Source organism: Amblyomma americanum, chromosome 9, assembly GCF_052857255.1.
Source record: "Amblyomma americanum isolate KBUSLIRL-KWMA chromosome 9, ASM5285725v1, whole genome shotgun sequence".
NCBI lineage: Eukaryota > Metazoa > Arthropoda > Arachnida > Ixodida > Ixodidae > Amblyomma > Amblyomma americanum.
In genome coordinates, this window is record NC_135505.1 from 111,392,856 (window position 1) to 111,413,443 (window position 20,588).

The following is a 20,588-nucleotide window of genomic DNA, read 5'->3' on the forward strand; positions in this document are numbered from 1 at the left end:
AAAAGAATGGTTGCATCAAATAGAGGACGAAAAATAAACCTAGAAGCCAACTTTGATCATTGTAGAGTAATTAATTATGGTCAAAAATGTCAAAACATTTTGGCGAAAAAACGGTGTGACGACATGTCCACCGGAAGTCGTCACAGCACAATGAAAAAAAAACAAAACAGAATGGACGGGAAAAAAACACCGGATTTAGTAATTAGCAATAAATAAGTAGCAGCCAAAGTTGCGAGGAAAGGCTTCCGCCTCACGCAGTTTAGATCGTCGAAGTGCCTCCCGAATTTTTTTCTACACCCTTTCTTCCAAAACCTTCATTCAGCCATACTGCCAGATATTTCACTTGTCTACCTTCAGTATTGACACTTGTTGGATTGATACAGTGTAACTATAGTCATCTTACATGATTGAACGAGAAATTTCCCATTATTTTCATGATGCTGAAATATAGCTCAAGCTTGTTGGATCCACCCAAACAAATAGCTGTTGGTTGCTCTGAATCTCGCTCATGGTCAGCTATTAAGATGGTCATCTACTCACTTCTGTGTTCACTTCAGCTATCCCCTAAATTAAAGACCAAATCACAATGCCCTAGCTTTTGTTACACAGTTTCCATGTACAGCATATACAGAGGGGTGTGGGGGGTGCTATATCAGCTTTGCACTCACGGCCCTCCCAGGTATCAGTACCATATTTTCAAACATCCCTCCTCTGAGCAGTTTGTAACACCTGCACACAAGCCCTTCATCTTCAGGATACCCCAAATGCATCCCTCCTACATTATCGTAGACACACTTCGGTATTTAGCTAGAAGTAAAACTCACAATGGTCACCCTTCAGCTGTCAAAACTTGCATGTGCTAAGCTGCAACATAATTACCCTCAAAATGGCTATCTTATCTAAAGCAATCCTGGTGCTCTCCCTGATATCTTGCTGAGCACATTTGTGGTCCCACTGTTATTGACTCCACTGGTAATGTGTATGATACAGAAGCAATGGTTGCAGATTCGCATAATTTCTCCTTGACTTTTGCCGCTTGCTCTTAAGACATTCATCAGCACATACACCTTGTGGAATTACCTCGCTCTGTTGGTAGATTTAGTCCGACGTTGTTCTATGCAACGGCATGAGAGCCCCATTGCAATGATGAAAACTTGGTGGTGTCACACACTTGCCTCCTTGGAGTCTAGAAGAGGAGAGGGTGATGCTCCTCTCTCCACTTTGCCACCTGCAACCATGGCAGGTGACAGCCACCTTTAAGTGTTCCCACCTTGGCAGGTGGTTCCTGCAGGCAGGTGCCAGCTGCGATATGCCAGGGTTAGCAGCAAGGTTCTTCCCCTGACAGCCATCTTCCAGTCTCTCAACTAGGAGAGTAGAGTTCATGTTCCTCTCTCCACTGTGCAACCTGCCAACAGTGGCAGGTCACAGCTTTCGTGTTGGAACCTTACCAGGTGGTTCTTGCATGCAGGTGCCAGCTGTGACCTGCCATGGTTGGCAGGTTGCATGGTGGAGAAAGGAACATGAACTCTCCTCTCCTAGATGAGAGGCTGGAAGATGGCTGTCGTGGGAAGAGCTCTGCAACTTTCAACAGTTGGTAGTTGCCGAAGTGAGAAGGAAAATTCTTTCTTGCACTGCGGCTACAGGAGATACCCAAAACTGTTCATCTTGTCTGTGAAGACACCTTTCCAGTGTTCACTACAAAGGAAATTTTTGGTTAACTTTAAATGCACTACAGCAAATTGCAGCATTTTATGAAGTAGGCTGTCAGTCTATAGATATCAGGAGATGCATTCACAACAAGCAGTCACAAATGTCATAGGAAATGTACCCTGCATTCTGCAAATCTCAGGAGGTGAGCAGTCAATCTATTTGAACCTCGTTATAACGAAACGGTTTATAACGAAATAATGGATATAACGAAGGAATGACGATTCCCCTTGGAAGCTCGGTCAATACGGGCTATAACGAAGTAATCGCCGGGCCCCTTCAACTTCATTATAACGAGGTTCAACTGTATCGAAACTGCATTCACTGGATATAATGGTACGCCAACAAAGCATCCCAAACACAACTGGGCAGACAGCAGCAAGACGCACAAAGGAAGCAATGGTTGATAAAATTTATTCTCTATGATGACTTGATTTAAAACAGCATATTATACAATTGTTGTCTACAATAAAAGAAGTCCACAGTTTCTTGTTTATTTACACAAAAAACAGACATGTGGTCATAAACTCGTCAAATAACTTATGGCACAAACATCCTCTCACAAGAAGGCACTTGCTTTCTGGCGGCATCACGATAACTCCTTATAAAAACAAAAAAGAAATGGATAATATAAACTCTGTGCTGCATAATCTGTGGAAAGATAAAAATAGATAATTCTGCAAGGAACAAGAAACCCCTTTCCTTTCACAATCAGAAATGGGTGTCACCACTGAGATCTTTAATAGACTAATAAAAAAATGAACCCATTTCTCTTCTTCAGGGCCACTACAAACAACTTCACGTTCGTCACGTCTTGACTACCAAGTGCACCTTGCACCTCGGCCGCTGACTCCGCAGCCTCTCGTTTGTCTCAAGGCGACATACAACATTAACTTAACCATAATTGGTGGGTTCCTGCAAATCACACGCACGCACAAAGAACATGTACAAAGGAAACAAATCCCGGAGAGTCCGGACCAGGTCAGAAAGGATCCAACGACGATGGCGATGAGGTGGCGGGTGGTAATGGTGGTGGCGGTGGTGGTGCAGGATGGAGAATGCCATGAGTGAAACGAGGGAGAAGAGAGGAAACAGAGATGTGGAATGGACACAGGGTGGTGCAGCTGTCGCAGCGGCAGCATCGACTTTAAAAGTTGGTCACACTGTGGCTCCGGTTGGCCTTCTTGCCAATGAGCCGGTGGATGCGGCTGTTGCTGCCCCGGTCGCTGCTATTGATGCTGCTGCTGCTGCTGCTGCTAATCTCCACGGGCGAAGGAAGGATTGGGAGAGCCTGAAGGCACATGGAGGCCTCTTCCAGTTTCCTGCGAGCAAGCACGTCAACAGAGGTTAGCCCATAGCTTTTTTCACATTTCAACAAAATGAGCTGTTTTGTTCCCTCAAACAGTCGCTCTGTGCATATTAGACTATTTACAGCACCCTACCATGAGGGCCGTCATCTTTGTTCACGTGATCACGTCACTATTGAATGCCTTCTGACTGCAAGGTGCGTGCCTCGTCGGGACGCCTGCTGCGTCTGATTGTCCGGTTCAGACAGCCAGCGTTCCAGCTGATATGGTTGTAAAGGAGTGGGAAAATGACACTAAGGCTTGGCCAAAGCTTCAAAAGACATGTGCGAAACCCAATTTGATCACTTGAGGCATGAAAACGTGATCGGGCTCCATGTCATGGACAGCCGTCCAACTCTGCCTCTTCGAACAAACGAATGGATCGCCTGAATGCTTGTCTTTGCTTCCGCTGAAGACTTTCCTGAATGGTTTTTATTATTATTATCTAAAAAGGCAAGGTTAATTACTTCTGCGGCCGTGCAGGTTGTTGTCATATTATGTACATGAATTCAGATACCGCTCTAAAACGTTCACATGCACATCATAAGCATTTGTTTACAACCTGTTAATGGTGCTTAGGAAACCTAAAATATTTTCTACTGGTTTGTTAAGCACAGGCGGCAAAGAGAAATATATGCACAAATGTTAACTATCATGGTAACAGTACCATGAATCAAGCAGCCCTCACGAGCTGGCGTGCAATCGTTACGAAGGATTTCCCAATTCAATTGTTAACTTGAGCATGGCAATGCATCCATACTACAAGAAGTTCACAATTATTTCAGCCTCACATATTAATTTGTGGTATGCTCCACGCTCGATATGCCGACACGAAAGTGCTCGAGGTCACTGTGGTAAGTAATCCGCTTCACTGTGAGCGCTGGTCTGCCTGCGAGGTCACTTTTAGCAACTGTCTCGCGTTGACCACGAGAAAAGGACAACCACCCAGCGCAACAGCCGTACGGCAAATGCTTTATTCCAAATATGGTCCACAAAAATCGCGCTTCTCGTAGCGAAGTTAAACAGTGGCACCAAGACTGCATGTAATTCACGGACTGACGGTATAAGCCTTGTCTGCTCAGACGGTTGTGCACTGCATAATTACAGTAGCAGCATGTAGGAGCGTAAGTCATCCTTTTCCGTTCCTAATAAGGCTTCGGGTGGTCCTGTTCCTAATGGCCACATACCTTATGAGCAATGGGGTCTCACTACACACGCAGACACAACTGACAGCAACCGAAAGCATGCCGTCCCGGTTTCAACGGTGGAACAACTTGTTCATGCGGCTATGTTGTGCACTTACCCTCGCAGACTTTCCAAGATCGAAACCTTTCTTTCTAGACTGGCTACCTAGAATTGGCGGACGTATTTGTTGCGTTCACCCAACCGGGAAGGGTGCATGGCAAACAGGGGAAATACGTGCTTGCCCAGTTCGGTTTTAACTCTGTCACAATTCCTGAAATCCACAACACAGCATGTATATCCTCTGCCTTTCCACATCTTTATAAAAAAACACATTTGGCAGCCACCCGCGATATTTCCATACAGCTGCGTTACTGAGTAAACATCGGCAACTTTGGCAGCCGTAACGGTGCAACGTTCCGAGAATGCCTGTGGCGCCATCTGGTCCCAAACAGAAGAACTAAGCATCGTAAATGGTCTATATGCCTCTACTCCTGTGCCCACTCGCGCACTCCACTGGTTGAGAACCATCAAACTGCATTTCTATAAAAGCTCCACTGAAAATTTTCAGTGTTAGTGGGCTTTTTGTAACCAGAATTTGACTTTTTAAATGACATGAATTTGACATGATGCTGTTGCTGTGGACAGCACTGCAAAGGGGTTGGTATGGTAGCTCTCACAAAGGCACTTTGAAAGCTCAGCATGCGACTGGCCTGAATTGTGAACAAACTGAAAGTGACCATAGCTAACTGCACACTGATCGTACTTCATACTTCAATTATTGGAAGTCGCGCACAGGAATCGCTTTGTTAACTGTCTACAGCAGCCATGAAGTTGAGTTCTTAAGGCTGATTTGATTGTTGCTGCTTCCTACAACCAAAGTATTTCCTCAACGGTGCCACTGCGGTGTACAGAAGTCAGCTCATAACCATGCTATGGCACAGCCAAACATTATTATAATGCCTCTGCACCACTGGTATAACAAATAATGCATGAAGTGGTTTTTAATGTCCTAAAGATTTGGTATAAGTGCGTAAAACAACTATTTCTGCACTGCAGCTCAGGGCTGGTGATTCGAACATCCAACTTGTAAAACGAAATCTCGATAATTCAATCCCCATCAATTTGGAAATTTGGATTCAGGCACCCCGCCTGGTCCAGTCAAACATACTATGCACCATTCTATAACATGAAATTCTCATTATTTCGAAGGCATTTGGCTGCACTTCGTGGATTTCGGACGGACTCACATGTGCACGGGGTGACAGGGTGGGGTAACGATGGTGAGCAGCTCAGAAGTCTCGCCACCACATTGGTGTCCAACCAGAATTTAGAGACACTGTACTAATCACTATGATCATCACATCAGTGTAGAAGGCACGACAGGATATCCTTTTGTAATCTGCTGCGCTCCGTCATTTTCATTGTGTGCTGTTTCAATTGTGTTTTCACCGATGTTCTTGGTTTATGGGGTTTAAACGCCCCAAAGCGACTCAGACTATGACGGAGACCGTAGTGAAGAGCTCCGAAAATTTCGATCGCCTGTGGTTCTTTAACGTTTTCTGACATCACACAGTACATGGACCTGTGGAATTTCACCTCCATCGATATTCGACCGCCCACGCCGGGATCGAACCCGCGTCTTCTAAGTGTAGTAGAGGACGCATGTATTGATTCATCCTGCAGTGTGTGATGCACTGCACCATCTGGATGAGCAATAGTTATTATCACAAAAATTTCTCACACGAAGCAGTCCACAATTACATGCTTTTCCAAGACAATGTTATGTTCATGCATAACACATCGTTATATTTTTGGTGCCCTCAATAATTCGACATTCGTTTAATTCAGACATTTTCTCCAATGCAATGAAATCCAAATTACCAGGGTTTTACTGGATATGGGAGGCGTGGGGGGTTTAATTCCCAGTGCTGCCAGTTACCCCTGGTTTTCCAACGGCTACCAGCTGTCCCCTGGCATTGTGCTTGGCTTCTCTTGCGTGAAACGCATAGGAAAGAGCACCATTAAGATCAAGTCATAACTCATCCCACCGTTTTTATATTAGAGCAGTTCAAATCTTCAAACGGTTGCCCTCATAAATTGCCAGAAGAATATGCAAAGTAAAAAAAAACACTTGGCAAGGGCTCCTGCAGGCACAGCACCCGACTGAGAATCTGTTGTCAAGGTAGCAGGATGACTGGTCTATCGAGCTTCACTTCACTGTACACGATAATTTGCAGCCCCACTGTATGTAGTAATGAAATCCAAAGGTGCATCATTTGATATTCTTAGGACAAGCAGCGGAAAGGCGTTTTTGAGGCATCCTTTCTGATATGCAAACGAGGTGCAGGACAAGCCACCAACCTGGAGAGAAGCTCGTTCTTGAACCGTTCAGCATTGAGTTCCCTGCGAAGCTGCGCTCGAGACTTGCATGCGTTGGGGACCAGTACAGGGTGGTGCAATAGGGAGGTCGCGGAGGGACGCTTGGCTGCCGGCTTCTGGATCATCTCCTACACGAACAAGCAGTGGCCACGGGAACATCAGTGAAGAGTAGGCACAACCTACTGAACTTGTTTATTCGCAAAGCCAACGTGAAATCAACTCGGGATCCATATGTGGAGGCCTACTTCCTAGCACATTCTTTTCAGCTCTCTGCTGAACGTTCAACTGTTTGTTCTTCTTTGACTAGGTACGGCCAGTTTGAAATAATACCCTTGAAAGCAAGTTTCCTTTGCAAAGAACAGTCAGGGCAAAAGCTGAAGAGGATGCACTAGAAAGAATAACACCATACAGCCCTGCTCTGCACACAGTGTAATGAAACAGCTACTTACACGAAGAAGTTGATTGAATTCTGGAGAACAGTGGTCAAGCTCTGGCAGGTTCCCCTTGCGGATCGCCACCCAATCATCCCCATTCTTGGGCAAGGGACCACCACCACCCTGCACATAGGAAAGAAAATGCCAGGCAATCAGGTTTTGCTACAGCTTGTGCATCACTGGACCGACAAAGAATATGACAAGTCTTCCGCACAAGCCGTCCTCACTTAACCTTCCTGGGAGGCTAATAGCCTTTACGATTTCATACCCGACACTTGCCCACTCATGGCATACCCTCTTCAAAACTAAGGAAAGTTTACTCTCTCCGACTTCCAACGGCACACAGGCTGCAGAACTACAGAAAAACACCGCAAAAGACGTGCGTTATGCGCACAGTGTATGATGAAAATGCAGGCAGCAACGGAACCTTGAAACTTGAAATCAGATGCAGACATAACAAAAAAGTTGGTACTCTTGTCCACTGAGATGCTCCGAGTGGTGTCAAAACCTCAACCAGCCAATTTTTAATTATTTAGCCCCTGCGCGAAAAGGCAATAAGACTGCAGAGAGCAACACAGCTGGTGACAAGCTGGGGTTCGTCACAAACCATGAGTATCGTAAGTCGTCAGCATTGAAGAAAAGCTTCAGCCATACATTCATTCCCCTCCACAGAATATGGTCTACCACCTGACCCCTGCATCCTCATTCAGTCATTTTCATGGAGAGGACACAGATCCATTTGTGCTGCCACCAAACCACAGACCTGTCACAGTGAATTCAAATGCTAATTTGTATCTTGTCGCCAAACTGCTTTAGATATTTAATGAACTGTTCACTCACTTCCTAAGTCGTTAAGATCATTGCAGAGATGTGCCATTTAGATGGCTGCTCATGTAGTTTAACGTCTTGAAGTTGCAGTGTGCCGCAAGGGGCTCCTCAGTGAAAAGCTCCACATCAGTTCTGAACGCCTTGGGTTCCTTACCACAAACCAATATCACGCAGCTCATGCAGACACCTTTTGCAATTCACCGTCATCACTGAGTGGAAAGGGGTGAGTTTGTGTGAATTGATTTCAGCAGATGTTATAGGAAGCTCTCTCATACTTCCAGATGATCCGAGCATATACGGTGGAGCAAAAGCAGGAATAAGCTGCCATGAAGAGACTTGTCTCACAACTAGAAGGAATAAGCCTAGTATGGACTGGCCAGCCAACACTCTGATATGGTATGGTATGTAAGGTTTAACGTCCTGAACCGACTCTGGCTATGAGGGATGCCAGAGTGCAAGTCTCCAGAATAATTCAGATCACCAGGGGACCTTTAATGTACACAGACATCGCACACTACACGGGTGCCTTTTGTGCTTCATCTCCATCAAAATGCATCCGTGATCGAACCCAGGATCTTCCACTCAGTAGCCGAGTGCGTAGCCACTGTGGCAACGTGGTGGGACCATGAAAGTGGGTTAATAAGCACTCCCAGTTGACAATTGCAGGGCAGACTCACAGCTTCAAAAACGGTCAGGCCCAGCGCAAAGATGTCCGCCTTGGGTAGGCTGGAGTAGTCCTCGCGGAGCACTTCCTTGGACAGGTATCGACAGTCGCCCTCTTCCACCTGGGGGTTCTTGGTTGACGTCACATGGCCCAGGTCGCCTGTGAACAAATGCACACAAAAGGCACATGATGACGAAACATTCGCCAACTCGTTCCACTCCACACATTAAGTCGACCCAAAAGGTTAAGCAAGTCCTCTGGGGGGACACTGAGGGCAATACATTGTAAAAAGTGTATTCCCTAAAAACTCCTTCTTTTAACTTTTTCTGGGTATGCTAAAGTTTATCCGGCAGCCAGAAAATCACTTATCATAGAAAAAACTATATTTAATAATTTCAGACCACTTGATTCACCAAAGGCTAGTTGCCTGCACTTTGAAGTGAATGGCGCCGTTGCATAGCCCCTGGGATCCATGCAAAAAAAAAAAGCCGTCATCGCACGCAGCGGTGGTAAAACCAGCGTTTCATTTTTGGTCTGTTCTAACACATATGAGCTCAATTTTCGCTGAGGGTCTTCCCTTTGTCATTATAATGTTGTAATGTATTGACACAGGCCAGATTCAGTTTATCCCCAGTGTCAGGCCAGGTAACCTAGCAAGCACTGAAGCAAGGCAATTCATTTTGCCCGAGGTCACAAAATTTTTCCTTTGCTAAGAAACAGGAAAAAGTGACTAACTTGCAAGTGTGTCTGCGTTCTTCACTACAGAACACCTCTGAACATTCTTTTCCATTTTATGGGCATTACTATAACTGCCAACAATCGCAGTAATGTAAGAGGTATTCATGCAAGTTGGCTACTTCACCGACTGTAGTCATGCAGACTCACTTCCATCCACGTGAAAACTGAACTCAAAAGTTTGGTAAAGAGTAGAAGCTAAGCAGAGTCCAACACTGTTTCAACGGAAAACACTGCGGGTGGCAAAGTTCGCCACCCACACACTATGCTTAAAGGTGGGTGCACGCAAAGAGTCCACGGCATCATACCCACCGATCTTGTAGACAACTTCTTCGGTCAGGGCCTCCGAGCCGGAGTCGAAACCATCGTCCGAGCTGTCTGGAAATATGGAGACTGGCACCCTTGAGATGAAAATGTTTCCTGCACATGACAAAAAGAAAAAGAGGGGAAAAACAAGAAGAACAGTGAGAACACTCCACAAGTAAAGAACTGCAGCTGCATGGTGCAATGGTCACATCTCTGCTAAGAATTGTTACTTTACTCTCGCTGATCAGGATGACCTCGCTAATAAAGCTGATTATTGCCAACCACCAGCACCACACTAAAATCCCAATATCATCATGTGGTAGGCACAGCATGAAACTAATAATGATGCACAAAGCAGTCACCTAGCAAACTGCTCACCTCACAAACTTTCACCCACACAACAAAAAAGCCAACAATGGCGAGCTGCAACAGTGCACATTGTGGCCAGCTGCTATTCATGAAATCTAGATTGTTTGGCAGTTATAAAAACAGCTTCACAAGGTACTTCCCAGCACTCCAAAATATGCTCAGATTGTAGGAAATCTGTTGCGGAAAGCCGGATGAATAAAGAGGCCACCGCGGTCACAATGACCGTTCTAGGATGGGTACAGCCACTTTGCTTTGTTAAGGTTACGACGCCGCAGCAAGAGTGCAACCACACCATCGCCATGGCATGGTTCTTGCAGCCCATCATGGCTGCAACTCTCGCGCCAGTGTTTTATCGCCCATGCATGGTCCTCGTCTCAAGGAGCACCACTAAATTCCTCCGCTGATGTATTCGGCATAGCTGTGTGCTTACCACGCGCTTCACCACTTCATCTTCAAGTGTTTGCAATGAAGCGACTTGGTTCGGAATTCCCCACACCGTAATATATAATTGAAGTTTGTGCGGCGGAAGATGTCCAGCAATGACGCAAGCTCGAGATCACAAATGCATAATGTGGTCGCCACTTGCAAAATCTTAAGAGGACGCCGCCCCATCACTGGAAGTGGCTCAGTTTAGTTAAAACTCCTATTTATACGAAGCAACTCTCTATGCTGAAGTTTCGAGTTAATTTGGTCTACTGCACAAACACATCGTAAGCTCAGATATTGACGGTGCTGTAACAGCTGGGGAGAGCAAGTGGAGTCTGCGAAATTGAGCTATTCATCACCTAAAACACGTCCAAAAAGTTTCTTGGTGTCTTACGCTGACCTTATGGGACATGCAACGCTGCTGCACAAAAGCTCCATATATCTGTCAGGAGCCAAATTTACCACTAGTTCAGCCCCTTAAAAGAAATTTCTTTATTGGCATGAGCCTTTGCTGCGAAACTGGACAAGGTTTGATTCCATGCGTCATCTTTCTTGTTATATATCACGAGAAGGAAGCACAGTCATGCCAGCAGTAGTAGCTGTACACACTGCACAGCAGCCACAGCCTCTTCACATTGTCTGTGCCTCTTGGTTGCTGGAACAGTATTTTGGCACAACCTTGGCGCAATTTCATCACCCTCAAATTTGTAGCAGGTTTAATGCAATGGCGCACGTTGGCACAGTTCGCGCAGCATTCCCGCCACTGAAGACAAGACAAAATATTAGCTGCAGAGACGTGCTGCTGTAAAGCTAGTCGTGGCAAAGGCTGATGGCTATGAAAGGATTGAACACACTACACATCACGGATAGAGTGAGACTGCCACTGCCTCAAGACCCAATGCAAGGCTTCCTTGGTTCCCTCACCCGGCTTGATGTCCATGTGAACCAGGTTCTGGGAGTGAATATAGCGTAGTCCTTCGGCCACGTGCAGGAGGATCCGGCGCAGCTCGGGCTCCGCAAAGTGCTTGCCCTCACGGCCATTGCGCTCAATCGCGTCAGCCAGGCTGCCTTCTGCAAAGAAACCAACCACACAACACGCGCTGCTCGTCAGGACTGCATCGCAGGATATGCAGTGGCAGAGAAGAGCGAGAACTCAAATACCAGATGACGCATGCACCGCTTTTTGTTACGAATCTCTCAGGCTAAGCTACACAACAATTCACTTCCGAGCAGTAATCACCGAGTGTTTCTTTGGTGCCGATGTCACGAGTTTTAATAAAAATGGTGTGAAAAGATCTCCATTTTAGTGCGCTTGCACTCAGACTCCCAATCTCAGATTTTGTAGATTTTGTTTGTCTTAAGCCTCTGGCAGGTGGCACCTTCCAGCACAACACCTAACTTTGGAAAGACATTTGGTTTATGGTTTATCGAGGGATTAGCATCCCAAGGCAACTCAGGCTGCGAGAGACGCCGTAGTGAAGGGCTCCGGAAATTTCGACCGCCTGGGATTCTTTAACGTGCACTGACATCGCACAGTACACGGGCCTCTAGAATTTCGCCTCCATCGAAATTTCACCACCGCGGCCGGGATCAAACCCGCGTCTTTTGGGTCAGCAGATGAGCGCCATAACCACTGAGCCACCGCGGTGGAGGAAAGACATTTGCATTGCATTTGGTTATGGACATGTATAATTCATACCATAATGCAATGATGATGATGCTAAATTTTTATGATGCAAGGGCAGCTTTGGCCATCAATATGCGAATCAAGTCTCGTGTGGAAGTGGCCGTACCATGAATGCTCATATTGCACGTGCATTGCCATAATCTTGCCATACCCAGCAAAACAATGGCTAAAACGTGCTAGCACACCTCCTTTGCATTTGGCCAACCATGCTAAATTCACTGCCCTTGTTTTTTTTCCTAACCCATTTTCTCAGCCAAAACTGTGCCCTTTGCTGCCAAACCAACATCAACCGGATCACCACGAAACAAGCAATCAGCTCTCCTGAACAACCCGAACTAGAACTGCCCTCGGTGTTTCCTCTAACTGGAATGCACGCCACCTGTCCTTGTTCCCCTTTGCGCTGTAAATCTTGCATGCCGAGTTGCCTAACCACAACCCACCCACTGACCATTATATAATTATAATTGGTTTTTTTGGGGAAAGGAACTGGCGCAGTATCTGTCTCATATATCGTTGGACACCTTAAGCGCCATAAGGGAAGGGATAAAGGAGGGAGTGAAAGAAGAGAGGAAGAAAGAGGTGCCGTATTGGAGGGCTCCGGCATAATTTCGACCACGTGGGGATCTTTAACGTGCACTGACATCGCACAGCACATGGGCACCTTAGCGTTTTGCCTCCATACCACTCACCATTGCAAAACTCATTTTGGATGATCATGTGGTCATTCTCAGCCCAGGCTGAGTAGTAGCGGACGACGTGCGGGTGCTGGCCCAGCACCGCGTGTGCGTAGACCTCGTTGAGCGCGGTCTTCTCGTCCTGTGTGCCCCGCATGGGCTTGCGCGACTTCTTGATGGCGTACACGCATCCGTCCAGTCGGTGGAGACACTTGTACACACTGCCGAACTCCCCGCTGCCAACCTGGGATAGCTCGAGGAACTCGGACTCGTAGCGCGACTGACCGGGCTCCATCCGAGTGATGCGCTGCGTCTGCGGGGATAACACAAAAAAATTGGACACACAGATTTGAGTGGCTGCTTTCGACATCCCTGGGGAATCCGCGTGCACTACACATTCCAACAGACCTTCCTTCGACCTATGGCATCATTTAGCAGCCAAACTTTCGACCACTTGTCATTTCTTCATTGTAGTCGCAAATGTTATTCTGTAGGTTATGGGTAATGACGATGTGCTTGTAAATCTGAATGTGTTTTTCATACACTGCATTCTATTTTGAATTATCAGTTGTGCGTTCTGCATGTTTACCTTTAGCTCGCATTCTCATCTGATGGTACACTGTGCAGTCAGTTTTTTCACAGATCTCCAGTGTCCCACCATTGGCAGCCACTTATGTTAATAAATAATTACAACCTTTGTCTGTAAAGTTCAAAGACAGTCCATTAAAAAAAGGTGCATTTAACATTCAAATCATTTATGAAGCACCCCTTTGAAAAAGTCTCCCTTGCAGTCTATACACAGTTTCCAACACTTCTTGAGGACTTGGAAACAGTTGGAAAACGCTTCTTTTGGCACGGCTGTTAGCACCCTTGTCGTGGCGTCTTGAATGACCTCCACGCTCCCCATCCAGCGACCTTTTAGGGCTCTCTTCACACGAGGAAACAAGAAAAAATCGCATGGGGAGAGGTCAGGCGAGTAGGGTGGAGGGGGAGTACAGTAATGCTGTGCTTGGCGAGGAATTTCGTCACGCTGAGAGCAGTGTGTGGCCTTGCGTTATCATGGAGAAGGCTCCATTGTCCAGATGCCCATAAGTCAGGGCGACAGCGCCGCAGTGCATCACGCATGTGTTGGAGCACGCGGATATAAAACTCCTGATTTACCGTCTGCCCTTGTGGGATGAACTCGTGGTGTATGACACCTCTGGCATAAAAAGAAAAGCTATCAGCATCGTCTTTGTTTTGGTCTTCTGTCGCCTCACCTTTCTCGACGCCAGAGAGCTTGTGGACCGCCATTGGGCACTCTGCCTCTTTGTTTGAGGATCGAATTGAAAACACCATGTTTCGTCTTCAGCAATGATGCTGTTGATGAATGCAGCATCCTTCTCTGCCTCGGAGAGAAAATCAGCACTCACCGATGCCAGTGTGTCGTTCTGGTCCTGTGTGAGGGAATGCGGCACAAGCCTAGCATTCAGCTTTCATTGCCCCAAGTTCTCACGGAAAATTTGGTAGCATGTTGTCTTACTAATATCGAGAGCAGCTGATAGCATGCGGACTGTATGCTGTACTATTTCCCTGATCAGAGCCACATTGTTTTCATTCCGTGTGGTTGAGAGGAGCCCCTGCCTTGTGCCGTCTTCCACTGACGTTCTTCCCGAAACGAACCTCTTCTGCCACTCGAAAACTCGCGCCCACGATAATGTCTCGCTGCGGTAAGCGTCACGAAGGAGCTCATATGTCTGTGTGGCTGCCTTGCCAAGCATCACACAGAATTTTATGTTTACACGCTGTTCGAGGTAGACGTCCATCTCCGCACATTCACTCACAGTAGAATGCGCAGACGACAAGTGATAACATATTTTTCTACATGTAGTGTCATCTAGCAGCTGCCACTGCAACTAACGTAAATAGCTCAGGTTAGCCCGAAAAGATGGCACTACACATACGCACCAACATTTGTTTTGTGGAATCATTTCTACAGAAGAAAATAAATCAGCCTCGAAACTTTACAGACAAAAGTTGTATACAGCTAAAAAAAAGTATAAAAGCAGGCAGGGTCACTTTCCAGCTGTGCAAAGGCACCTGCCTTTCCACTACAACTGCCATTATTGCCAAAAAGATGGCTGAAAAACAAGGCACCTTCCTTTTTGCACAATGTGCAAGCTACTTTTGTATACCTACATAACCACGCTTACCTTAAGTAGTAGATTCCACCCCTTTCAGCATTTAAATGTACAAGTCATGCTGATTCAGTGCAGTGTAAACTAAGTCCCCTTTGTTTTGGTAGCTTCTTTTTGTGTCATTGTTACACTGGAATTTACAGTTGCATGGTTGAAGTGAACAGTACACCAAAACAAGCAATACAAGACAAACCTGAAAATGATTTTGCACATAGTTTACAAAATAGTGAAGCAAAACAACTAGCTGACCGTTGTTGCATTATATGTGCAAGAACAACTTCAAAATAATTTTCAGGCTTTGCCCCATATTGCTTGTTTTGCTGCACTGCTCACTTCAACCATGCGGCTATAAACTCCTATGCAACAATGACACAGACAGAAGTTAACAAAACAAAATTGGCATAGCTTACATTACACGGGATCTGCACGACTTGCACATTTAAATGCCAAAAGGGGTGGAACCTACTGCAGTTAAGCTACTGCAGTTAAACATGGCAATATGTATAAAACTCAACTCCCAATCACAAAGGGTAGGTGGCTATGAGAAAAGGACTTTAGTTCAGGGTGCCACCTGAACTGTATTGTGAGGGAAAAGGCAGTGGAAAGAGGAGGTATTAGTCCCTCCAATATGAAAGGAACAGAGTTTCAGCATTCAATTAATGATTACTCCATATCTGTGACAAGCACACTTTCCCCTCTTTTCTAACTGGTTTCCTCCTGGCATATAATATAGTAATAATAATTGGTTCTGGGGGAAAGGAAAATGGCGCAGTATCTGCCTCATATATCCTTGGACGCCTGAACCGCCCTAAGGGAACGGATATAGGAGGGAGTGAAAGAACAAAGAGGTGCTGAAGTGGAGGGCTCCGGAATAATTTCGACCACCTGGTAATCTTTAACTTGCACTGACATCGCACGAGCACCTTACCATTTTTCCAAAACAAATTTCACGGGTGGGACTGCACAAAGTCTTTTTGGAGCAAGTAAAATCGTGTTTTGGAGCAATATGGCTCAGGCAAATTTCCTTATCGGAGCAAGCAGTTTGGCGCAGCCAAATGGAGCTTCTTCGAGCAAACTAAATTTCATTTTCGAGCAACCTGAAGCAGATAAAATTTCATTTTGAAGCAGTTTATATAATAATTGCCGGGGTTTTATGCGCAATAACTTTATGATTATGAGACATGCCGTACTGAGAGCTTTAATGTGAACTGACATCACATAATACACATGCCTCTATAGCACTTCACCTGTAAAAAATGCGATCACCTCGACCGGATTGAACCCGTGTCTTTCGGGTCAGCAGGTGAGCACCGTAAGTACTGTACCATCGCGGCGACTCTTGAAGCAGCTTGGAGCAGGTCTACCTAAATTTCGGTAGAGTAATCGAACATGGAAGCACGCCTTGAACGCACAAAAAAAAAATAAATAAACCAATATGAACACTGTACACCAGCTTAATTTTGAAGCAGATAAACCCCATACTGAAACCGCCTAATGAATGCAAATTTTAGTAATAGGCACTGCAGGTTTTTCGACAGTGGTACGTAGCAGAAAAAGTATATATAGTCGGATACAACGTAAGTCTGCAGTGAAGCTCCGCGCGCACTCAGGGCCGTCACACAATTCCTCCATGACGAAAATGTAGTACGCAGTTGAAACTTTTCTTCTTGCCTATACAAGAAGCCAATCACAAGAAAAAATTATAAGCTGTAAAATTTTTATAAATGGCTCGTTTAATAAAGGCAACATTAAAAAACTGATTTCGTTTACTATTGCTATTAGCTAGCGGAGTTATACAAGACTATGCGGACTGTGGCCCAGTGTTAACAACTGCTTTTTTAAAGTTGTACCCTACTATAGTCTGCAACAATGAATCAGAAATTTCAAAATGCTGCCTAAGACATTCATGACTCAACAGTGTTGGTGAAATGCCTGAACGGCAGCACGGCGCAGGCTTTCCCGTAAAACCGAAAACATTGGTGGCGCTGCCATCGAACTATACATCGCTGCACCGACACTTATGCCGGGTGAAAATGCTTCCAAACGTGTGGTCGGATCGACACAGAGTTTCCGCATTCAATTAATGATTATTCCATATCTGTGACAAACACACTTTCCCCTCTTTTCTAAATGATTTCCTTTTGGCATATAATATCCAAAAGTAATTTCAGGGATGGGACTGCACAAAGTCTTTTTTGGAGCAAGTAAAATCGTGCAGTGATGTATAGTTCGATGGTAGCGCCACCAATGTTTTCAGTTTTACGGGAAAGCCTGCGCCATGCTGCCGTTCAGGCATTTCACCAATACTGTTGAATCATGAATGTCTTAGGCAGCATTTTGAAATCTCAGATTCATTGTTGCAGACTATAGTAGGGTACAACTTTAAAAAAGCAGTTGCTAACACTGGGCCATGGACCATGTAAAACTGTTCCAATCCATCTCTATTCTCAATCTGCCATGCCCTCAGAATCAACATGACTCAGCGCCTCATTAGCACAGAGTTCGCTCGCAGCACTTTCAGCCTCCCTTTCAATGTTTTTTGCGTTAGTTATGAAATGCCGCACACTTGGCCGTGATGCTCAGCCCCATGTAATACCCCACTTGGGGCCTTTAAGGGATAATAAATGACGATGATGATGATTCAGTTTCTCGGCGTCAGCAGCGACGACAGCCGGGACTCTGGAGTGGCCATGCGTGTGCTATCACCTGCTTGAACCGCCTAAATGAGCATGGAAATTATTAGAAACTGTGCAGCAGGCACCCGCCACACGGAATTTAACAGCTGCATTTTCTTTTCGAAAAACGAATGATCCAGCTGTTAGCGATTGCTGCCGCAGCACAGATGCCAAGTCGTTCTGGCCATTCTGACGCAAAGTGACGCAATTTTCATCTCTTCTCTGTGGTTGGCGCAGTTTGGAGCAAGAAGTTGTGTTTGTATCAAAGTGGCACAATTGGAGCAAGAGTCCCACCCCTGTCATTTTCCCCTTTGTAGAGAAGGAACCGGAAAATTTCTTCCATATTTGAGGCACCTGTACAAGTTATGCAGAGTCTGTACTGCACCTCACTACCCCTTACAGTAGAGTAGAAGTGAGGAGCTTGAGGCAACGGTTTTCACAAGTGTGCTGTTTTCCTGTGCTCACGAGCTAACCACAAAAGCTTAGAGGCCATCCTCTGATGCTCATATCTCCTGCGCTCCACTGCAGGAACTTGCAAGATGGAGTGTAGAGTATGCAAGGGTGGGTCCAACCCACTCGTGCAGCTAGTCTACCCAATTAACAGATGAATGACAGCAACTCAATGCTGATAAAACCAAACTGAAGTCAATCATATTACCTTGATGAATTGTTCCTGTTCAACATCCTGGTCATCATAACAGTCCCAGGCATCACCAGCGGCCCCATTTTCCGGAGTTCTGCAACGACATGAGAGCACACAACATATGCAACCACAGTTGACAGAAGCGAGGCACAATGAAGCCGACAGTGTCACCAGTGCAGCATATTCGCTAAGTCAGGACATCTCACATATTCAATGATGACTAAGCTCTGCTGCTGATCCGGAATTCCCAGGTTCAAGCCAGACCACAGCGGCTGCGTTTCTTTTGATGGAGGCGAAGCACTAAGGTGCCCCTGTGCTGTGCAATATCAGTGCATTTAAAGATCCCTAGGTGGTCAGAGTAATCAATCAGCCCTCCACTGCGGCTCCTCTTTCTTCCTTTCTTCTCTCAGTCCCTCCTTTATCCCTTCCCTTACCCAGCCTGTCCACTCACACATATGAGAGACAGATACTGTGCCATTTCTTTTCCCCAAAAACCAATTTTCAATTTTAAGAACACTTTTATGAGACTTGTTTTGATCCTGGTGACAATGATAATAATAACTTGTGAGATAGAGTACAGGGTATGCATGGGAAGGTCTAATCTCTAACTTTTTTATTACCAGTACAACTGTTCTGTATGGTTTTGACATAGCAGCATGAACATCATCCTCGCATCTATGAACAGAAAAAAAAAATGACTGGTAACAATAACTAGCACTATATGTAAGTGCACACAGTAAGTACTGAGGGATGCAGACTTTAAAAACACACAACAAATTTTTGGATTCTACCTTTTTTTATAGTGCTCAATACATTAGTATGCATAAATCATGACAGCGAATCTGCCTACACCAGCTAAATAGTTTATAACTTAATTTTTTTTTCATGTTTCAGTTTCGACTGCCAAACAGTGGCTGAGACGCAAGGGACAAGTTGCAGCCACAAAAAATGCAAAATAACCGCTGCTTGTGTCGTTTCAGCACTTGAACAGACTTGCATACGAATTAAGGTCACTTAAAAAGAAGAAAGCAACAAACACACTGCAGCTTCTGTAGGCACCAACTGATCTCAACTAGTCTCATGCCACGGCCACTGTCAGCTGTTGCAACCGAAACGTGAGACGAAAGAATTTAATTGTAAATTATTTACCGCATCTTTTCACAACTCGCACAGATCTCTACATTTGCTTAAGTCCTATGCATCCTTCCAATGAAAGAATACAAAGCTGAAATTTGGTGTCCCTGTTCCTTATTGAGCATGAGTGGAGGCACAATGTATTCTGTTCATTCAATGCTTGACTTGGACATTGCCCCTACTGACAACTCGTTAACACATCGGTGTTACATTAAACAAGGAATACTGCATTCGGTGCTCCAGAAAATGCAACGCACTGATTCCTACAAGTACACGGGACGAGTGCGGATATGAGAAGTACGCAAAAGGATAGCATGTCCTGCTATTAGGCACATTTGTTTGCCATTCCATCTATGTTTACTTCTCACATAACTGATGCAAGATAGATACACCATTGCCGCTGTGTTGGATCAGTGGTTACGGCGCTCGGCTGCTGACCCGACGGACGCGGGTTCGATGCCGGCCGCGGTGGTCCAATTTCAATGGAGGTGAAATTCTAGAGGCCCATGTACTGTGCGATATCAGTGCACGTTAAAGAACCCCAGGTGGTCGAAATTATTCCGGAGCCCTTCACCACGGCGTCCCACATAGCATGAGTCCCTTTGGGACATTAAACCCCCATAAACGATAGACCACAGATAGACGGTGCGCTTTAATTGAGACCGAGAGCGCCAGCTACCCCAGTTCAGGTGCTTCAGTATCGATGGCAGATGCTGGGGCTAGTAAAAATCTTTTCCTTCCTTTTTATTACTTTAATAGAAAACCACTTACTACTACCCAGAACCGTGCACTCGCTACGAATGCCTAAATGCGTGCGCTGTCAAACGATACAGCGAGGTCTGGCGAACAGCACGCCTGCAAAATGTCTCCAAGACGGCGAGCGCGCAGACACGACACAGCGCACGCACCGCAAACACGCCAGCGCGCTGCCGTAACCCGACGACATTCCAACACACAGCGGCGCCAAATGAAGGGCGACGCCTTGTGCAAGAATACCAATGCGCGCGCAACGGACCGCATGCAACAGGCGGTTGCGACTCCGCTCCCACCACAACCCAACCGTCGTTCCGCGCCTCTTTTCATTCGCGCCTTTTTTTTTTCTCTTGGCCTTCTTTCTTTTAATTCCGTTAGAGACGGCGGGTGCGCGGGAACGCGACGTGACGGAGGGACGGGGAAAGAGGAACAGCTGTCTGCAAACGCTAATAGAGAGAAAGAGGGA

At 45.8% G+C, this 20,588-nt stretch overlaps 1 protein-coding gene across 1 annotated transcript in view; it reads right to left on the reverse strand.

The window, feature by feature from the left end:
- Positions 1-2,097: 2,097 nt before the first annotated feature.
- Positions 2,098-20,588, reverse strand: part of LOC144104079 (wee1-like protein kinase 2) — a 35,655-nt gene continuing 17,164 nt past the window's right edge. The window contains exons 2-9 of the mRNA XM_077636874.1: positions 18,251-18,329; positions 12,756-13,053; positions 11,304-11,450; positions 9,591-9,698; positions 8,557-8,702; positions 7,067-7,174; positions 6,600-6,745; positions 2,098-3,029 (exon numbers count right to left, since the gene is read on the reverse strand). Of these exons, the coding sequence (XP_077493000.1) occupies positions 2,855-3,029; positions 6,600-6,745; positions 7,067-7,174; positions 8,557-8,702; positions 9,591-9,698; positions 11,304-11,450; positions 12,756-13,053; positions 18,251-18,329 (1,207 nt within the window). The 3' untranslated portion in view covers positions 2,098-2,854. The remainder of the gene's footprint in view (positions 3,030-6,599; positions 6,746-7,066; positions 7,175-8,556; positions 8,703-9,590; positions 9,699-11,303; positions 11,451-12,755; positions 13,054-18,250; positions 18,330-20,588) is intronic.